Source organism: Colias eurytheme, chromosome 1, assembly GCF_061535395.1.
Source record: "Colias eurytheme isolate Ceu_HAF_F1 chromosome 1, ilColEury1 Martin Lab GWU primary, whole genome shotgun sequence".
Taxonomy (NCBI): Eukaryota; Metazoa; Arthropoda; class Insecta; order Lepidoptera; family Pieridae; genus Colias; species Colias eurytheme.
In genome coordinates this window covers 5,532,541-5,555,919 of record NC_142980.1, presented here as the reverse complement: position 1 = coordinate 5,555,919, position 23,379 = coordinate 5,532,541, and the positions used below count along the sequence as shown (strand labels likewise).

Sequence of the window (23,379 nt, the reverse complement as noted above, 5' to 3'; positions counted from 1 at the left end):
AGGATAAAAATAAATGAAAACGCATTTCAACTTATATGCAAAACAAATTGATAAAATAATTGGAAGCCGTACAAAAAGTTTCTTAGATGATACTCATTTACTTTATTACAATATACTTTATAAACATAATTGATTGTACCACAGTCACACGTAGCTCTTGAGAATTGTTATTTATTTACTCCAATACGGACGTCGTCGAGTGAAACAGCTAAGAAGAAATAAATCGTGTTACGATCCGACGCGTGTCCGTGTTCCTCTTAAATTATTTATGAGATGTTGCTTCTCTTGAATGGCTAATTAATTACATGTAACTCTCTGAATTTGTTGGTATACTGCTACAGCTCTGACATTTCACATCTACAACTTTCGACCTTCTATACATGACGCCACTAACAAGCTCTTTGAAATGAACAGAATGTTTTTGATCCTTTTAATTTAGGCTGATTCAAATTCTTTTGACATGAGCCTTCCTTTTGAAAAATACATTTAACTTTTAATTGCGCATATTAAAGTTTAGAGGGCTCATGAATGAGCTTGTTTGAAGTTATAAAACAAATATGGGACACATTTTAAGTGGCAAAAATGTAGGTATAATATACTTTTTATTAGATTCTCTATATAGCTAGTAATAAATAATTTTAGATTTAAAAGGGATAATTTTAGATTCTAAGGGAATAAACAATTGTTTATCTATATTTTGAAGGCATAAACAATATTTCGTAATTAAAACACTTCTAACGAATGGAAAATAAGACTTGTTATTCTTATACTAAGCCTGATAGATTTGTGCTATAACAAGCATGGTAACGGATCTTGAGCAAACTGAGTCTATTTATGATATTCTAAAATCCTAATTAATACCACAAAATATAAAAACACAAAAACATACCCAAAATACAAAAAAAAATATTCAAATAAAGTGATGAAAAGTTCGCTTTTCTTTATAAAAAATAATCTAATATTTAAGGCCAATTAAGCATAAAATAGTTCACATTTAATGTATAATATTTCATATAGAATCAACCCTCTGCAATCCGCATTTAAATAATTGTGAAGGGTTAAAATTTTATTGTAAAAGAGTCCGTTGGGACTTCCCACAATAAAATTTCGTAATTTTTCAAACAATGGGTACCTACTACACGAACTTGATAATCGTTTTAAGCCCAAAGTCGGACACAGTAGGTAATGTTAATCCCGTGTAGCGGGTAAATTATATTAATTTTTGTCGTTTAATTAACGCCACTTTTATTCAGAAACGTTTGTAAAATTCCAAGTATACGGAAAAAAGGGAATGTAATGTATCTACGTATGTTGCTAGTAACCGCTGGTAACTGCTTCGCGCGATTAACAGTTGTTATATTGAAATATATTTCAATATGAAAGTTTATTTATTTCTATACAAACATATCAATACCTATACGGATGTTAAAAAATGGGTTTCGACGATTTTTTTCCATCGTTTCCCATATACGCAAGAATTAACGACTAGTAGGTATCTACTTAACAATTACCTAATCTGAAAGTGTAGCATAAAACAGTGCTTAAAATAAAGTAAGTACATTAAAATACTCAATTTATTTTTTACTATCCCTATAAATCAATTTTTAAATGAAAATTAGGTACTCATTTAGACAGAAGCGATGAACGTCTAGATAAGCTACCTTAAAGCGATATCGGAAAAAGATTTCTTCGACTTGTTTGTGACAAGGGAAAGTTGAAAGTTTTTTCTTTCTGTATTTCAGTCAACCATATACGAAATTTTATGCGAATTTAACATTGTTTCAGAATATTATCTTGGGTGTTTGATGATATTTATTATATAGTATTATTATTTTAGTGGGTAATGAATATCGGTAGGTAGAGGTACATGCTCATCAAACTTTATTTATTTCTATAGACTTAACTCACTGAATCACACAATTACTATTTAATAAGTTAATAAAGAAAAAAGGTTTAGCCTAAAATTTAATAAAATTTGTGTTCGCTGCAATTGGGTGCCGGTATTCTGAACTCCGGTGAGATGTTTATGACTAGGGATGCGTAATAAAAAGCGTTTCTATTTAAATGAAATGCCGTAAAAGGCACAATTTATTCGCACAAGTATATTACTGGAATACCTAAGAGCTTCGATCGATATAGATACTTGAGGTTTGTTATCGCGACAATAGAATCTATTTAAAGAAGTCGGAAAGAGAGGAATCTAAGTAACAAAACAACTTTCTTCTACGTTATACTACCTATGTAAGAACCATGTTCAGTCACATAAAAATTAAACACCTTTTTTTGGACATCAGAAAGAAGATGCACATTCCAACTCAGTATAAATAAATAAATCATTTATAATTTTACAAATCAAAGTGACCTGGCTCCTGGGCGGCCGTACACGGGCAGCTCGAGCAGTTAACGGCTGAGCGACGTACACGGACGGCTCTAGCGCAGTCAACGGCTCGAGCAGTCCGTATATGCCTCACGACCGCTCGCGAGCCGTCGAGGGCACGGTGGAATTTCGCCATGCAGTTGACGGCTTGAAGCGATCGCGACGGCTCGAGCAGACGACGAGTGACTAACCCTGATGGCTGATATACATACTTACATTTTGTAGAGTTTACGAGATGTAAAACATGAAATAAAAAGCCTTTATAAAAACTGCTCAATTTTGTAACAACTTATAATTAAGAAACAGAACATACAAACTTACTCTTAATTAACTTTTAATTTAGGAAATAATAAGCTCTGCCGCGCGGTTTCACCTGCGAGAAAAGTCAAGCATTTCCACAACTCACGTGTTATTCTAGTGCATGAGCTACATCAGTACCTAGTATTATCAAAATTTGTCCAGGTGTTTTTCCGTGAAAGAGTAACAAACATCTTCACAAACTTTTGCATATTAGGTATGTATATTAATAGTAGGTAACTTTGTATTTGGTGATTGTTCACTTATACCACAAGAGCTTCAAAATTATCGGGTATTTTCCGATAGGTTCGTTGCAAACAAATGAAGGAGTCAAGTTTTTAGTCAATGTTAAAAATCACGAGCGCGAAGCGCGAGTGATTTTTCCTGAAAAACTTGACGACTTTATTTGTTTGCAGGGAACCTTGAGGGAAATGCCAGATAATTTTGAAGCTCGTGTGGTATTCGGGGCATTATTTTTCCGTCCCAAATGTCGGCCAATAATTTCACAATTGAATTCAACCTGTCAGTTTGACGTCAACGACCAGAGAAAATTTTCAAAAAATTATCAGTATAATACCATGTAGGTTGTACCACGTGACGTCGAATGGTGCAATTCTATTGGTCGATATTTGGGTCGGAAAAATAATGCCCCGAATACCACACGAGCTTCAAAATTATCTGGCATTTCCCTCAAGGTTCCCTGCAAACAAATAAAGTCGTCAAGTTTTTCAGGAAAAATCACTCGCGCTTCGCGCTCGTGATTTTTAACATTGACTAAAAACTTGACTCCTTCATTTGTTTGCAACGAACCTATCGGAAAATACCCGATAATATAAAAATTAGAATTAGAATATAAAAATAAGTCAAGTTTTTAGTCAAGGTTAAAAAATCACGAGGGCGAAGCGCGAGTGATTTTTCCTGAAAAACTTGACGACTGAAAAACTTGAAGACGAAAAATTATCAGTATAATACCATGTAGGTTGTACCACGTGACGTCGAATGGTGCAATTCTATTGGTCGATATTTGGGTCGGAAAAATAATCAGTATAATACCATGTAGGTTGTACCACGTGACGTCGAATGGTGCAATTCTATTGGTCGATATTTGGGTCGGAAAAATAATCAGTATAATACCATGTAGGTTGTACCACGTGACGTCGAATGGTGCAATTCTATTGGTCGATATTTGGGTCGGAAAAATAATCCCACTTATTGTTAAATTTAAATATTATTCGAGACAAGTTCTCCGTGATATTATATATTATTTAACATTTATCCATTCCATCTATCTTGTTGAGAAAGCTATAATGAATCCTAAGAGGGCTATTTTTTAAACTTGTAGTACTTCAATAGATACCAGAATTTATTGCGTGTCCAAAACGAAATAAAGAAAAAGTATTATTTTATCTTCTTACAGCTGTATTGCATTGTTAAACGATCTTTATATACTATATTAAAAGTATAATTTGTTTTATAAAGAGGTATTTTTTATAAGTATGTACATACTTATATGTTAACGAGTAATAATAATATTATAAATTCATATTAGATTGACGAATATCATAGTTATATTATTATAGTACATATTATATTATTATTATCTGTGCTCATACTCATAAAATCGGTCCAATAAATATTCATCCTTTTAATTTTAGTTAACATTTCAGTTTTCATGAGTGAAATAAAAATTGAGCTAAAATTAAATTTTCTTCGAAATAATAACGATTTGTTCGATGTTTATGTTCATAAATTCATAAATGTAAAATAGCTTATTCTATTTTTAGAAATCACAAGATAAACTTGAAATGTATAAATATGTACAGACGAACGAATTCAGTATTCGTTCAGAATCAGTATTAAATGAACTAGAAAAATACCTAGCTACATTAAATTTATTTCAATCTACGAAAAATTATTTTGCATCACGCCTAAATTGATTTGGAAATCTATTCAATGGCACATCAAGTGGAATTGCAAAATTTTACAAAGAAATATATAAATATTTATAAAATTTTCCTTCAATATGAATTTATTCAGCCTTGTCAGGTCAGTAAAACTACTGTTTAACTCTTAAAATCATACATTCTCGTACCATAGGGTCATTAAAACATTTTTAAATAAGTAGATAACATTGTGAAGTCGGATTATACAGCACGTTATATTATGTAGCCCTAATACTCAAATAACTCAATATCTTTATAGTTAACTGGCCGTACCGCCTATAAAAGATTTATTACCTAATACTGTCTATTTGCTTATAATTTATTGTCTATGATACAATACTGTATGACACATGGAACTGAATTATATTCAATACTAATAAACCCACGAAAATGTCCTAAAATATTTTTATACGATGGTTTATAACTAAGTTCATATGAATACTCGTGGTTTGATACAAAAAAGGGCATATTGATTTTGTAAAATAATAAATAGTAAGATATAACCTACTTCCACGGGAATATTGTCTACTTGGTTTATACCACCAGTGAATTCATTTATGGGCATTAATTAGTAGATAATTGTCGAATAAATATTAACCACAATAACTTATTTAAAATTGGACGCATTATTATCCAGAGGTTTATAATCAGATGATTCAGGCGCTATTCATATATCATACGTATGATGCTTAAATTAAACAAATTAGTTTTATATTACACATATAAGAATTAGTTTTAACTTAATAAAAATGATTCAGACTCATCATTGGAACTACATATATACAATGGTTCAAGATGAGGTTCAAGAGAAGTAATTGATCAACACAGACTATATAAATGACTTATACACTGTCTCATTAGAATTCTAATTTGTCTTGAATAAACAACGAAAGTATATTTAGAAACAAGTTCTAAGCGAAGTTTCTTCAAGTTATTTGAATTGTTCACGAGAAATCGTATGTAAATGGCTCTTAAAACATAAACCAAGCATTTGTTTAGTGAAAGACAAAGGTTTTTGCACTTGAGTTTGAGAAAGGTATTTGGTATTCGCGGTAATTATGTATCTTGAAACCAATTCAATGGCTGTTACAATTCCGTTGAATTTCTGTTTTAATTGGATGAAATTAGTTGGCAACAAATTTTTGCTTTATATTCCTTTCCTCTCCCTTAATTTGAGAGATTTATGGCTTATTTTGTTCAATGTTTTCTTATTGCGAGGACATAGTTTGAAATTTCATTCCTATTTCCATGCATAAATTGATAGCTGTAATTTTCTTAAGGCAGTCGCCTCTACAAACATAAATATGGTGTGCAACAACTTTGCTCTTACATAAAAAATTGTTTTGTATCTATATTATGATAATGTATATCAATGAGTCTCAGGACTGATACTATATTTAGACCGATGGTATCTACGTGAACTACTTACCTTAATTAGGTAGGCAGGTACCTACTCTAAAAGTTCTAATTTTCGTATCGTTAGACTAATCATGAGCTAGCCTTTATATAATCTAATTCCTTTTTAATATAAACGGTAGAAGAATAGTCAATTTAAAAAAATCAATACCACACTATTAATTGACTAGTACAGTTGTTAATTGCATTCATTTATTTTGCAGACCACAAACAGCAAAGCATTTGTATCCAACAAGCAGTATAAATAGATGTAATTAATTGTATATTAGCTTAAATTCAAAATGTAATTTACGCTTTCGTGGAATAAGTATTTGCGTAACTTGGCTTTGTTTTAACTGAAAATTATGATATCAAGTAGGACTAAACAATGAGGTAGGTACTATAATATTATTTATTATTTATATAAATTGGATAGGAAACTTTGTAGAATGTAAATTAGATACAAATATATTATTGCCATAAGTATTTCTGAACAGGAGTGGCTCAGTTATGGATTTCGACATTAGTCAAAAAGTCGACATTAGACAAAGAACATCTCTTCGCAAATCCAGGTTTTCCTAAACCGCTGCCTTCGTCAAATCCTCGGTATCTACTGGCCCGAGACGATATCCAATGACCAGCTTTGGGTACGCTGTGGTGAGATCGCGATTGACCAGCAAATTAAACGCCGCAAGTGGAACTGGATTGGCCACACGCTCCGAAGGGAAACTGATCATATACCAAGGCAAGCCTTAGACTGGAACCCCCAAGGAAAGCGTAAGCGTGGTCGTCCTAAACAAACCTGGCGGCGGACAGTCATAGACGAAAATCGGGAAAACCTGGAGCGAAATCAAAAGGGAAGCTTTCGACAGAAACGCCTGGCGGAGCACTGTGGATGCCCTATGCCCCAGCTAGGGGACACAGGAACATAAGTCAAGTCAAAAAGTCTGAAATTTGAGAAATTATGAACACATAATATTATCTTCCAATAATATTATCACGAACGTGTTTTGCCTGACTTGATTAAAAAATAAGAACAATTGACGTCAGCTTAGAATGAAGATAATTAATTTTAAAAGCTATTTGCTTTAGCTTGGGCTTTAGAATCGCAACGAAAATATGAAAATGTTTTTCCTTATGTGTTTTCTATTTAGGTACGCTTTGTACAAATTGTTTTGAACGAAAATTGTGTTGAGAGATTTAACATGGAAACGTTCTAAAGTGATGCTTATAAACAACATTAAAGATTGTAAAGTGTTGAATGTAATCTTAAAAAATAGCGTGTGTGCCGAGCACATGTGTCAGAAGTGAAACTTCTTTGGCAAGATTCAAAGATACCAAAATCGCCGCCTTAGTCCATGACGTGACGGTATTGCTTGAAATACTTACAACTCGCCTTAAGAAGTTTCACTTCAAAATTAATTTTCTGTTAATTAAATTTGAAGGAACTGCAATCAGAGACAATAGAGACTTGTAGTTGTATACGTAGTATATTATTATTAGTCTGTGCTTGTAGGTACTTAGATATTTTGTTTCAGGAATTTATTATTAAAAAGTTGCAAGAATATGACCGAAAATGCAAATGGCCAGTGAAAGTTAGTTTTATGAACAAAATCACGGATTCAAATTCGAAATTGAAAGTTCCTAACGACGTGGTTGAGAAGAGAGCTTTTTGTTAGACAAAACATACAATACTAAATTGAACCCTTATTTCTATGCAATATGAGTTATTTTTCCACATTCTTTCACATTTTACTAGATCTTCAATCGAAAGGGATACCCGTAGTTTTCATACAAAGTTAAAAGGACATCTCTATGATTTGATATATTTCTCGATTATATAAACACATAAAATATTATCGGTACTTACGTTTAGAGCAATTATGAAGAAATCCAATGTGAAGAGGAATGACGTAATCGGATTGAAGTTGAACTGCAAAAAACATTATCATTATAGTTATACCGTAAATAAATTATCCATAGTTAATACGGCGGCTTTACAGCCTTTTATGTCAACTAAAGGTATAAAATAATTGCTCTTTTAAGCTAGCTATACAAAACACTATATTAATTATAGGCAAAAAACGCGTGAAATCCATTCAGTATTGTTTGAGTTACCTATGAGAATAGGCGTTTCTTTATCCCAATCAATCTGGACGTAACCCGAGCCTAGTATGTTTTATTTTAAATCTTTAGACCTTTTATCATATCTAGTAAACATTTTGCGTCAGAATGTCGGTAGATTAACAAGCCGGAATAGCCTTCAATCAAATGAAACCCTCTTGACCGCCGGCTAGTAATTTCATTTTGGTATCGAAGATTGAAAATAAACTATGAAATTCAATAACCGCATACGTCTCTCTGTATATAATATATCTCTCTATATAAACTGCTTTTTCATAAGTGCATTCCATTTACTAAGGAATTAATATATTATGTAATGGTTATGAAAATTCCATCAAATTTTATCAAGTCACTTTATAGATGTGATTATAAACTTACAAAGTTGATAGGTTGTAACTAATTGAGAAAATCAAACTTGTTGTCGACGAGTGGTTAAAAAGTCTCTTGAAAATAGATGCTTATTAGCCTATACCTAACTTATAAAAAATATTTTATTTCAGAACGACTGCAATACACATATATTTGTCAACGTAATAATATAGAATATAATAAAATTAGAAAGAAGTTATAAAAGATACGAAATATTCTTATACATATATTAATTCTGCACTACAAATCATGATACATTCAGATGTTGAAATTGAAAAATCGTGATTCGCTTTTGAATAAATCTTATTAAACCAATTCTATGTACATCGAAGTCCACTCGCATAATTTTAATCAAATGTATCTCGTCGTTTGCAATCCTTGCATATTCATAGATATCCAAACTAATCAGAAATACATTTTAGTTCAATGAAATTCATACAGCTATTGGCCTCTTTCAATTACCGGTATAATTCTATACTATATGCAACTCTAATATGGATTCTGTGTTACAAGGGAGGTATAGAATGAACCAGCCGTTTCCTGAAACCTGGTAAACTATACCGCTTTCTAGTCTTTCAAAGTAAAATAAACAACGGGAACGCAAAAGCTTTCTTTTACCGTGCAGTTTCTATTTAAAAGTTAAAGCCTTACAAATAAATTGAGATCTATTGCGACAATACATTCAAAGAAAACTTCTGGGACAAAACGTGGAGTCTTTGGAATGTCGTGTGACTTTTTATATTAATACACAATGGGTGCATTCGTTTGTGGAACTTTCTCTTCTACATATTATGTGGATGTGACTGCTCAGTTAAGTAGCTAAAAGGAATCGGAAATATTAGTGTTAAATATTAGTAAAAAATTAAAAATTAAAATATTAGTGTAGAAGATATTTATTTTATTTTTCTTATAAAAAAAATTAAACGTGAACTTTTATTACTTGTTATTAACTAACAATATTATGGTCAAGTGAGTGTTCAACGATAAAAAAATAAGTCATAGATACCTATACTAAAACGAATAGTGTAAAATATGAAATATAATTATAGTTAATAAATTTTGACAGCGTAATATAATGTTAAAGTAGGTACTTAAAGCTTTTCAAATTAAGTACGTAACTTAAAACATAAATCCGATAATTTTACATCCTGATAATTAAAATATTTTCAACAAGGGATTAATTTGGTGAGGCATTTGAGTATCGCTATAATTTTTCGATAAAGTTAAGCCTTTATTGTATCAAAATGCGAAAACGGAAACGTGAATTATAAGCACCTAATCGATATTTCTTACGTTCATAAAATTTAATTAATATTTTGTAAGAATTTACGAGGAGTTAGGAAACAATGAACAATATTGGGTTTTTTCTTTAGCCTTTATTTACTTTTAATTGGAGAAAAAAATCGAATAGATCAGGTTTTTTGCTTTGCTGTTTCTCGAAAGTCTTTTTTTGTTGAGATAGTTCTTTGCTATCTATTGTGAAAAGTTCTTAGCAAAGTAGAAAGAAAGAAAGAAGTAAAGTTTATAGAACTAGTGATCGAATATCAATATTTAATATTCAATTTATAAATTTAAGTTCTGGTAATATGATATTATTTGATTTTAAGTTTTATAGCATTCAAATGCTTTATAAATATAAAAAAAAAAGTTTTAAGATCCCTGTAGAAATATCTCAGTAATGGGTGTAAACATTTTTATATAATCATCAAAAATAACTCTTGCTATATCTCAATTATTTGATGGAATTTTCACAACGTTTACAGCTACATACAAAAAATATTAGTAAAATATAATGTCTACTTACTTGTTCAATACTTACAGTTTGCAAGTAAAATAGATAACAGACATTTATCAGCTCGACCAGTGTTTCAAGGGCCATGAACAATATCCAAGGTAGGAGCATGAACTTGATGTCCTAAAACAACAAAATGTTCCATAGATTGAAAGATTATACGTCAATTAAAACGTAGGCTTCCCAATTTTCGCTCCCAATCTCATCGTCAATATCTCTATTACAAATTTTATTTGAAATATTCATTGTGAACGGATTTTGTGTTTCGAATTATTCTTCGCAACAGAATTGTTTGTTGTCTATTGGCTTTATGGCTTCGTCTGAATCAAATTTGAGTGGTACAGATTTAACTATATAGGGTAATTGATAAACATTTTTTCTGTTAAAAATCACGTTTGCTTAATAACTAGGTTAGTAGCTTCATAGGTGAAAGAGAAATAAAATAGTTAACAACTTTTCTATCTCTGTAACTAAGCTTTAGTGAAGTCTTTTCTGTAATAATTGATAACCTACTCTATAATTTACATTGTAATATAAACGTATCCGTAAATCTTCTTAATTAATACAATAAAATAATTTACTAACCTTATATACTCCTATCATGAGCACGATACAGGAGAGTAGGCCCAAAGTACTGCATGCCAGTAAGGTTATATTCAGCGACACAGTTACTGGAACAAAATATAAAAATAACCTCTTACATAATTTACATTAAATTACAAATAAGACTGAAATATCTCTTTGCCATAAGGGTTTAAAATAAAACGACGAGGGGGAAGATTCGAGTCCCAGGTGTGGAAAAGGGAAGAAGAAATTTACCCTTCGTATAAGAGGTATTATACTTAGAATATATTTATCTATAGTATGTTCAACTTTGGATGATTGTTTGGTTGGTTTATATACCAGCTATAAACATATTATAGCTAAATATACTACTACAAATTATGTATGTACTAAAATGTTATACCGAAACAATTGAGTGGATATTGCAAAAAAAAAAATACATCAGAAAAATTCTGTATTCAGCGGTTTATCGAAGACATTTTCTTTGTGCAGCTAAATTAGAATGATATTTTTGTATTTTCTCCATGGATAGTATCCGTTCCAGGTCACTGACAATCATCACACCCGATGAAGGTTGGATATATCTGTCACACCACGTGGAAGTCAACTCATTATGACATTGTTATTTTTAATCGACTGTTAAGTACCTATTTATATTATTGAATAGTCAGAGTACAAATGTTAACTCTATGTTATCGGGTAGTTAATCCAATTAGAAAGACTGACTTGAAATCGTTTATCAATGCATCAATACTAGTTTGGGTTGACGGTTTTACGTACTATGGGAACTAATTGTTTAAATAGTCTGCGAGTTAATTTAGAGTAGCTTATTACATTAAAAATTATTTCAGTGTTAGATAGCCCATTTATCGAGGAAGGCTATAGGCTATATTATATCATCACGCTCAGACCAACAGGAGCGGAGCAATGCGGATGAAACCGCCGGAAACAGTTAGTGTAATATAAACACCAGCGTATGTTTTTATAGCCCTCAGATATACTCTTATTTCTATATCCTAAAGTTTAAAACGCACTGTTACAAAACAATGGGATACTCTCATGGGTATTTTGTATTCTCTTTTTCGCCCGTATGTTAATAAAAGTGTTTTTGTACCGAAAGTTTCAGTGGAGCGTGGATAAAGCGTAAACAAAACATATACAGTAAGAGCAAGATGTAGCTCGAATTCAATTTAGCTGGTAACGACGAAATTTCACATGCCATTTTTTGTTAATTCAAACTTCTGCTGTGGATTTTTGGAGTTACAAGAATTCCTGGAAACTGAATTGCTTTTGGAATGAACTGCTTTGTTATATTTAACAAACGAGTTAATCGCTTTGTGATAGCATTGAGTTAAACTAACGCAATGCAAATTTTAATGATATATAATTATTATATCAGACACAACTTTATTGACAATAATAATCAAATCAAATAATGAAAAAGTGTGTTAGTAAATAATTATTTAACTATTTGAATGCCTGTACTAAGCAAGTTCATAAAACGAAAGTATTTTAATGTAGCAATATTTTTATTTATACCCCCTGAAATCCAGGCTCGTGCTACTTCACGTTACCAAGAATTAGAACTTAGAACAATTTTTGTGTAATAGCCGTTTGTGTTCAGAGCTTGTAACAGATAGTATCTAAATGGTTTTCGATTACCAAGAAAGATGTTCACTTAAAACTTTTAACTCGTTCAGTCTTAGACGAGATAAATCGGTTTCCTAGCGGTTGAATATTCCAACGCTTGGATAAAGCGTACAATGTGATCGTACATTATTGTAACGCCGATAATGTGGCTTATAGAAGGCATGAGTGCGTGATAATTTGTAGCGCTTTAGGGATTTCGATCGCCACCTAGTTGGGGATTAGTGCGAGGTAACGGTGTTGTAGGTAACTACAATATCTAATGTATGGGTGGATTCACGGTGGATTAATGCGAAATTATATTATTGTAATCTCCGGTATACCTTACGTAACAGGACGATCAACAATCGTATGTATTCATACAATTTTATAACTAAAACGAAATGTCAAATGAGACCGATAAAGATCTATGCAATCGTGAGCAAAGTGTTTTAAAAAGTTTAAATTAGTTTTACTTAAGTTTCCTTTAAATTAAGAAATTATTCAAGTCGCGGCAGCTAATCTCAATACACGAGATAACGTTCCTTCAACAAAGCTTCCTCGTTGGAACTTAAAGCGAAATTCGAGTCGATAAATAATTACGAAGAACCAAAAGCAAAACCACACTTACGTTTCGATTTTAAAAGCCAATTTAGAAGTTGTTTGGTGTATTTTACTCCGAAGCCGTTTCCACGGGTTTTGAAAATTCCGAGGCAGTTCAAAGTTATCGAGTTTCGTCTAAGACCAATTAATATAGCAGATATGAACAAAGACTGAGCCGATTATTTCGGTTTTAATATATCGTTAATGAAAGTGAGAGAACAAAGGGATATTTATCAGAAGACTGTTGGGTTCAATCTCAGTTTTGACAACGTAACGTGATATCTGTTATGACTAGTTTATTTATTTATTTTTTTTTATTCATAACAAGTAATTGACAGGTTTTACCCCAAAGCATTACATGTTTAGTTTTACACAAAATATTAAAAATAGGATACAGTTTTATTAACTATCGACTTAAGAATTTAAAAACATTGGATTTATATGGGGGCGTTACGGCCAGAAACAGTTCTTACACCTTGCTGCACAGCAAGGAAATCACGACCCCGACGTAGTCTCGACCCAGAAGGAGCCGCTACACTATAAATAAACTTCGGAGGAATTTTAAAAGAAATTCGTTCAAGACTAAATGGGTTATCTATACCACCATTTAGCACCTGATAAACGTGTACTAGTAAAATGTATTTGCGCCTTGATTCAAGACTGAAAAAGCCTGTCATACCATATACATAAAGAGACGGGTACATAATATATGGATAGTATCCATACATCTGCCTAAATGCAAACCTACAGAACTTTTTTTGAATTTTCTCTTACATAACAATATATATTTTTTCATGCGGATCCCAGATAATACAATTATATTCCAAACTACTTCGGACGTATGCCTGGTAAAGAGAAATAGTACATTTTATGTCAGAAAAATTATTACCAGTTCGAATAATAAAACCGAGAATTTTTAAAGACTTATTGCATATATTCACGAAATCAAGAAGTAAAAGTAACTCCTAGATCTTTAATTGTGGTAACGCGCTGGATACACACTGTCCACCTAAATAATATGTGTAGGTAATCGATTGGCGTTCGAGACCGCGAGTAGCTCATAATTTTGCATTTACCAATATTAAAATACAAACGGTTTTAGTTATTAGTTTGCATAATAGTTGTTTGTTTAAAAATATAGAAAGGATTGTTTGCTTTCGATTAAGAACTTAGGAATTGTTACGAAATTATGCTTAGGCTGAGCATCGACTGTTTTATGTACAAGTTTGTAAAAAAAGTTTTTTATTGTATAAAGGCGTCGTTTCTTGTTAACGATATATAATTTATTGTCTTTATTACAGAAATATGGATAAAACGACAATAACAGCACAATATATCTTAATGTCAGACATAAAGGAGCACTTTGCTGGCTAAGTGCAAATGGGACTCACGCATTGAGGGCTCCGAAATTAATTTTGGTTGGATATAAATTTTATTTTAGTATTTTGAGTAAAGAGCTTTTGTTCCAAAATAACTTCCTTATCGGAAATTCTATGTTAGAGTTATTTTGGGAATAACAACAATAAATCTATATTAGGTTCATAACTTTTGAGTTTTGATTATATTTATAAAGATGGTTATTTATACAAAAGCAAGACTTTTTATAGCCCGTAAACATTTTTCAAATATAGATAGTGCAACAACTTTTTTTTTTACAAAAAAAAACGCTACGCTCAATTTACGGCTTAACATTTTAGCACATTTATTCAATTACAAAATCGTAAATCGTCCTAATTTGCGTACCTATACGACTTTTACCAGGGTACCTACTACTATATCTACGCGGGAGTCATGAGCTTCTCTATTTAATAGATTCTATATATACACAAATATTGTATACTTACTAGGAGTTATTTTATCTGGTTCCAAAAAGCTTTCTGACTCTGGCTCCGTCATCTGGCCAGATAAGTAACGATGCTCAACGTCGATGAAGTGACCCATCGTTATAATGGTCACAGCGAAGTATATCTGTAACAAAGAGCTTATTAGTACCAGGAATAACCAGAAAAAATAATCTAGAAACCATTTTAAATAATAATAATAAATAATAATAAATTATATTAAATTGTATTATTATAAAATAATCAATTAGGATTAACTTGTAGATGATGTTTAATAATTTTGTAAGACTGATTTAGAAGTCCTGGATGAAACAAAAAGAAATGTTTCACAGAAAAGTAAAAATATGACCTTGGGAAAGTCTTATAATCTAGAAAGATTTATAATCTTACAATATTTTTATTTGCTAATTTAATGTAAGAAAATCCTCTTCTTTGTTTTCAGAAAAACATAGCTGTTATTATTTGATTAATTATATTTTCATTGAATTTTTCTATCTTTAGTTCAGAGACGGCTCTTGTTGGTCTTAGAGTGATGATAATATATATTATATAGCCCAGCCGTCCTTGATAAATGGGCTTTCTAACACCAAAATAATTTTTCAAATTGGAATAGTAGTTCCTGAGATTATGGCGTTCAAACAAACTCTTCAGCTTTATAATATTAGTATAGATCTGTAACGTAACTCACGGCTCTTATACAGTATGCATTACGATTACATCCGTGGCATGCAGTTTTGTGGCAATGCAGTTTAGGTCATGTGTATGTAATTAGTACTTAAATACCAAGTTAATTGCACGCTACTGGTCTTGAACTCTTGACCTACGGGAATAACGTACGTACTGTAAGTTGTAACCTACGCTGACCCTAAATGAACATTTGGCCGTTAATAGCGCCGTGCGGGTTTCGCGGTATTTAAAAGAATCTAAATGTGGCAGATAAAATTCCTATGCTAAATAATTTTCACTATTGCATTAGCGCATTTTACTCTAGTATATTGATACTGTATTTCATATTTATACTATAAATATTCAATATTGCACTGTTTATCGGGCAGGTATTATAGAAAATACCATACTAAGAGTGTATGAGAATTAGGAGGTATGTAAAACTTTTTCAAAATGCACTGAGTAATAATATGTATTTTAAAATTACAACTATATTTAATTACACATTTTTAAAGTATTGATATTGGATATTTACCCATTTACTTGATACAAAGTAAATCTATCTAATAAGTTAATAACCACATGTGTCCTCGGATCATTGCAACGATAATTCAGAATTGCTAATTCAGTTATGGAAGTATAAGATGCTAATGAAAGGAAATTTCGAGTTACGATTTTAATTATTAGCAAATTATTTGTACTCAAATAATGGAGCGTAGGTAATGAAATTGTTTGCTTCGACAAATTTTCGTGCTCCAGTAAAATTGTTTTGGATGCGAATTCGTAAAGAAAAAGCTAAATGAATTCTTCATTACACAGAGTGGATGTGTGAGACGATGTGGTCCTACCTTTATCCTATTTATAAAAAAAAGATTTTTCTGTAGGTACCTATCTGACCAATCTAGTATTGGTCACGGAATGGTCACGGACTATTCTTGGTATGTAAATATGTACAAAAGCTTTAAGAATGTATCCGTGGTAAGAGATTTGAAAGAAAAATAGAAAAATATGTTTTTGTAACTTTTAAATAGGTAGACACTTAAAATTCTTCCTCATATAAAATCCAGCCAGAGATAATAATTAATAGAACTGCTAAAAAAATAAAAACAATCTTATTTGAATGTTTATCGTTTAATATGTAATGTTTTTCGATGCCACTTAGGTATCTATCAACCTTTTTTAGAATTAACAATAATAAGAAAATAGTAGATATGGTACCAAACCGACCCTCATCTCTTCTAGTTACTGATAAACAATTTACAACCTTTACTTTATTTATTTACACACTTTCTCTCGATACTAGCGATAGTTTTGTATTAGAGTGCTAATGTATTCATCTTTCAAATCCTTACTAATATTATAAATGCGAAAGTAACTCTGTCTGTCTGTCTGTTACTCAATCACGCCTAAACTACTGAACCAATTTGCATGAAATTTGGTATGGAGATATTTTGATACCCGAGAAAGGACATAGGCTACTTTTTATTGCGAAATATGTACCACGGTCGAAGCCGGGGCGGACTGCTAGTTCTTTATAAGTTTTTAACTATTGGTAGTTATATTGTCATAATGTTAATCAACAAAAAAGTATCACAATGAACTGCGACAATAGAATCAAAGCCGTACGTTATGTATTAATATGTATACGCAATTATATAAAAAATGTTTGTCTTTCGGATATTAAACAATAAGTACAAATACATATTGAAATGGTTACAAATGCGTATCTTGTTATTATATCATTTACCAAAATATTTATTAAATTAAAACCAAAGATTTATATTTTTTTTTACATTCAAAGCTTTTTCGTATTTATATTTCTAGAACTTTAGAACTCGTTTTGACATATTCAAACCCGTGTTACAAACAAGTTTAAAAAAGAACAAATCTAAATGCCACGTGTATTCGTACTGCATCGTCATTTTGACAGACCGCACTTTGCAGATATCACGCACGGCAATTGCTTGTTATGTTCCACTGTATTTTGCTAGTTGTCTTGTTGCCAGTAAAATATCTAGTATTTGACTATGCAGTGGCTTTTTTATTGAAGTTTTTGTATGGGAACGTTGATGTGATATTGGAGTAGGTGGGTAATTTAAAACTGTGAGAACAGAAGTACCTAATGATTTTTTTCCTATAGGTATTATAATTATACGTGGTTCCGTCTATTGCAGCACCCCTATAAAATAAAATATTATTTATTAAAAGTTATGAAACTGGTGCATGGTCCTAGAAAAAATAATATAAAATACCTTGGTACCGATATTTTACAATGTAACACGTTCATTTTTGTATTGTTAAGCGGAAATTATATGTAGCGACATCCTTCCTTCATAAGTTTTAAATACATACGCACAGTTTTACATTGTTTTTACATTACATAATAATTATTATTACCTACTAATAACTCCAATACGCAAGGAACAGTGGTTATTTAGGCCTTTGGGTATTTATTCCACTTTTAATTGTATAAGTATTTTTTTTTATTAAAAAAAATTAAAGAGCTCACAAGTTTATCTAAAACACTTAATGGAATTACATATAGATTATAATAAACAGTCTTTCTAAATTAATACTTGAAGCAACTATCATTTAATAACATCGATTCGATACAGCGTCATACAATTTCTAGTAGGATTTTTTCCAAACGGCAAAAACGGAACCGATATTAATTCGTCATATCCTATAACCCGGCTGCCAATTTAAGTCGGAAATACACTTTAACTCTTTTTAATCGTAAGCTGAAGGCTCAGTTTAAATCAACTTCTCTATAAGCTATCAATTGATTCATTATAATTTATACTTTGTATTGTTACTTCTTTATGGAACTGCAATTTACAGTTTAGATTTTTATAAGAAACATACAATTCGCTTATTCCTCTTTAATTTACCTTAATTCAAATTTTTATTGCAAAATACTACGACCAGTTTCGTTTTCATTTTATTATCGAAGATTATTGTATATTTATGACGTCATAAATATTTATATTAAATAATTATATAATTTCTCTTTATATTGATAATACTCGGGTATCACCAGAGGGATAATACCCTTGGTCCTTTAAAAGGCTTATATGTGAAGACATAGGTCCAACACGCAGAGGCCCTCAGAGACTTTTGTGTTATGGAAACTAATTATTGTTAATATAATATTGAATAATTTTGGTAGATTCAATTTATAATCAGCAATGTGATATGTAATATGAATTATACACATTTTCGGTTTAATTATATTTATTATATTTGCATTGTGCGGTTTTCGTGTTTGGTGCAGTATAAAATAGGATTATTATTTTATTTATTATAGAACATATTTTTTCTGTTAACTCCATTACGAATAATGATTATAGAATGGAGGAAAATATGAATCCCAAAACGCTAAAATGGCTAAAATCATACTTAAAGCGTTTATAGTGATCTTCAAACTTTTAACATTGTTTGCAAATGCACAGCTCCAGTTAATTCATTAATTGAAACACCTTCATCGTATTGCTCGATTATTAACATTGCTCACCGTTAAGAGGTATTGTAGTATTACAAGATAATTAATAACAGAACAACAGACCATAATCTCGGGATCCAGTAATAATTAATCCGAACCGTGACAGTTGAGCAAATAGACGTTTCAATCAAAGTGCCGTAAATAATTCTGTCCTCGGCTTTAATGAAATGATCTAAAAATGTCAGTGTTCCAGTGGACCCTGTAACTCGAAGAGATCTTAAATTTCGTTGATTTATCGGCCACGTTCCATAAATTTAAGGGGCACTCTATCATAAACGGTAAGCCATCGGGACGCTTTCTAATAGAATTTACGGCGCGCCGAATCGCTTGATGTTTAAAGACTTGTTGCTTGAATTTCAATGTTTTCATTGCATCTTCTCTTATGCAGATATACTCAAGTCTGCACATTCTCTATTGTTTTGAATACATTTTAATTATAAGAACTGTTTTCTTATTGATAATGTTTACAGTCTCGAGTATGATTATTAGTAGATATTAAGCTGATCATATTGCTACCTTTTTTTTTTTTTTTAAGTGGAGAATGCATTTAGGCATACCCAGAGCGCTCGGGGAAAGGGCCCTGGGTTATGTCGGACTCACCCTGCAGAATGCAGGGACCTACCGACTAAACTCCACTGTGTTCCACCGTGCCGCTGTATTGACGGAGCCGCGGGTATTCGTTAGAACGCATCCGCAGAATCATATTGCTACCTACACGTCTCGAAGAAACAATAGTATTTATGTTTACTTCTTTATAAGCACTTTTACAAATACTTGGAAAATAATGAGGTATACAATAAGATTTCTCAATCATAGTCATAACAAACGAGTGAACCTATTTTTAAAATATAAAAATGAAACATCTTTTATAAAATCTCTTGAATTTTCCTGGAATACTCTCAATCCAATTTGAATCGATTTTAGATATTAATTTTTGATATGAATTCGAAGATGAATACGGACTATATGTCAGATGGCGTAGGTTTAGCTGAGTAGTGAGTTCTTAGAAAGCAATATTACGAGACGGTTCATCTGTATGAATAGTATATAATATTATAAATATGTACCAACTCTTCATATTGTGCAATATGCCATACGACAAATTGAAAAATGATTGAAAGTATGTTGAATTGCAAATATTCAGATTTTTACTTGGGCATAGTAGCATGTTTTATTTTCTTCCTTTCATTGTTTTTATTCTTAAAATGTACTATTGTTTTTTTTCAAACTGATTCTTACACCTAACACATGTTTGTCACATTGTCAGTATTTTAATAATTTTGTATCTTGAAAATAGATTAACATCTTAGCACAATTTCCTCTAAAATATGATGGAGTGATAGATTTGAGAGTTTGATACCTTGCTTTCATCCTTGTATTATGAGCTAATTGAACCACAAACATTACAAGTGACTATCGGATTAAGCAGTATCTATAGTGAAATTGTACCGGTTTAAGGATTATTGATATTACAGCGAGATCTTGTAGGAAATCAAATTCATGATATCTTGGGATGGAACGGTAATATGCATACCAAGAAGGCACTCAATTTAATCCCACTAATACGCGAAGACTTGGGATTATATCAATTATATCTATTTTTATTCGAACTGATATATCTGCTAGATACGATATTACATGAGATTATGAATTCAAATCTCCCGTATTTTTCTTGTGTATGATTAACTAACCGCGCCCCGCGGTTTCACTCCTGTTGCTCTTAGTGTAATGATATTATTATAGTCTAGCCTTCCTCATTAAATGGGCTATCTAACACAGAAATAATTTTTCAAATCAGATCAGTAGTTTCTGAGATTAGCGCGTTCAAACAAACAAACAAACTCTTCAGCTCTATAATATTAGTATAGTAAAGTATATTGAATATACTAGTGAAGTTATCTAGTGCATATCGTTATCCGTTATTAAACATTCCTGGAAATGTTCTGGAAATTTTTAATAGGAGTGTTTGAAAATTTGTTGATTATGATCAAATTCTTTCTATTGTTTAAAATTCTTCAAATGCTATAAAACTATAAATATGTGCGATATTGAAATGAAGAAATGGTATAGGAATACATTATAACTTATGAATAATGAATTATAAAAATTAAACTAAAATATCATTGGTATTGAAATGAAAAATGTATTGGTATAATATAATATTACTTATGATGAATATAATTAAATCTAGTTATAATACATACCAAGGTGTATATCGCCGAAGCATAACACCCGCGGCGAAGACTGCGCCAGCAGCAGCATGACTGGATGATCGGCATCTTGATGACTCTGGAACAAACACGCATTATTTACTGTCTTGTATGAGTGACACGAGGAGTTAATTAATCCTCAGGCCTATACAAATGATAAAAGGTTCTAGTCTTTAGTGATTAGCCTCTTTATAGAAGGTTACAAAGTAAGGTGTGGGTTTAAATAATAACTTACACACATATGCATCATAGCACATATGCATTAAAAAAAAAACTTTAAAGTAGTTTCTATTGGTAACATTTGCGAGATAATTTTCTCCAAATAAAAACCTCATTCGTATCTCAGGGACTCACGAGGATTTTGGCGGTAATAAAACCTTCCTTCGACAGTTGGAAAATATGTCGATCCTACGTCTCACGTTCCGGTTTCCGGGTTTCTATCATTGCTCGTGAAGAATTGTTTCAGTAATAGAGAACGTATATCTTCACTACCGATTGCATTTTATACCTACTACTATCTGAAACCGGCGGCATCACTCACATGATACCCAGGAAAAAAATAGCCTATGTGATAATACACTGTGGTTCTAAATTACGTTGACAAATTTAAAAATAATAAATTTCAAAAATGGAACATGCTGCGTTGCTTTTGTTTTTTAATTATTATTTTCACATGTTTTGGCGCCAACTTAAGGTTATTTGTGAAGAGAATAAATAAAAAAATAGCTATTTATTATTATGTCTGCTCAACGAGGTGCAATAATATCCTTATATGAGGCTGGTAAGCGGCAGTGCGAGATAGTGCGACTTCTCGGTATCAGTCGGCAGTTAGTTTCTTCTGCTATTAAACGTTACGATGAGCTTGGCCATCTTGGTGATCGTCCGGGAAGAGGCAGAAAAAGAACTGTGAGGACGCCTAGGCTACGACATATCGTCAAACAAAGATTGACCCGCAATCCACAAGCCAAGGTAAGAAAAATGGCTCGAGATTTAGGTGTAAGTCATTCAACGTTACAACGAGTTGTTAAAAATGAGCTCAAGTTAACAGCATACAAGCTGCGAAAAGCGCAGCGGTTGGATGATAAAGATAAAAAAATACGCCTTGAAAGATGTCGCTTACTGAAAGCGCGCTCCGCTGGTGAAGCGTGGAAAAATATTGTTTTCACAGATGAAAAAATTTTTACGATTGAACAGTCTCATAACCGCCAAAACGATAGAATTTACTCTTCTAGTCGCCCTGGAGCCACAGCAATTATCCCCCATCGCCAAAAACCGCATTCAGTCATGGTTTGGGGTGGCATTTGCTCAACAGGCAAAACTCCTCTCGTTTTCGTAGAAAAAGGTGTGAAAATGAATCAAGAAATATGTGCAGCAGTGGTGTATGGACCATTTCCCAGAGTTCATAAGTTCCAAGGAATGGCCTCCATATTCACCAGACCTTAATCCAATGGATTACAGCGTATGGTCAATTCTAGAGGCGAGGGCCTGTGCAACTTCACACAGAAGTGTAGACGCGCTGAAGGCAACACTTACTCGTGAGTGGGACAAAATATCTGAAGAGGAGGTACGGCAAATCGTCGAAAACTTCAAAAGACGTTTAAGTCTTTGTATTAAAGCTAAAGGTGGTTATTTTGAAAATAAATAGATATTTACGTTAAAATAATACTGTATTTTTATTATTTAGTAGTCACCGTTATTCTTTGTAAAAGAAAAATAAAATAAATCGTAAAATAATTTGTCAACGTATTTCAGAGCCACCCTGTATAAACATAAAATATTTTTGTATCAAATTTCATACAGATCCTATCAGGTTTTTTTAGCATGAAGGAGTATAAAAAGAACTCGTGTCAGAAGTGAATCTTCTTTGGCAAAATTAAAAGATACTAAAATGGTCACCATGACTTGACCTTGAAATTTTATAGATAATTCGCGTATTATAATATTATTTATTACTAGTATGATTGCACAATTAGCACTGTCAGCGTTTGTGACCAAATTCCCTCTGTGACAGATTATAGTTTCAACTTGGATTGTAAACTAGAGCAAGTGTATACGTCGCGTCGCTTTAGC

The 23,379-nt window shown here is 31.8% G+C and overlaps 1 protein-coding gene across 1 annotated transcript in view; it reads right to left on the bottom strand.

Moving 5' to 3' along the window:
* The window catches only part of LOC149910996 (uncharacterized), a 47,970-nt gene extending 26,592 nt beyond the window's left edge, over positions 1–21,378 (bottom strand). The window contains exons 1-5 of the mRNA XM_090119087.1: positions 21,304–21,378; positions 14,935–15,058; positions 10,883–10,968; positions 10,310–10,420; positions 7,883–7,945 (exon numbers count right to left, since the gene is read on the bottom strand). Of these exons, the coding sequence (XP_089975213.1) occupies positions 7,883–7,945; positions 10,310–10,420; positions 10,883–10,968; positions 14,935–15,058; positions 21,304–21,378 (459 nt within the window). The remainder of the gene's footprint in view (positions 1–7,882; positions 7,946–10,309; positions 10,421–10,882; positions 10,969–14,934; positions 15,059–21,303) is intronic.
* Positions 21,379–23,379: the final 2,001 nt, after the last annotated feature.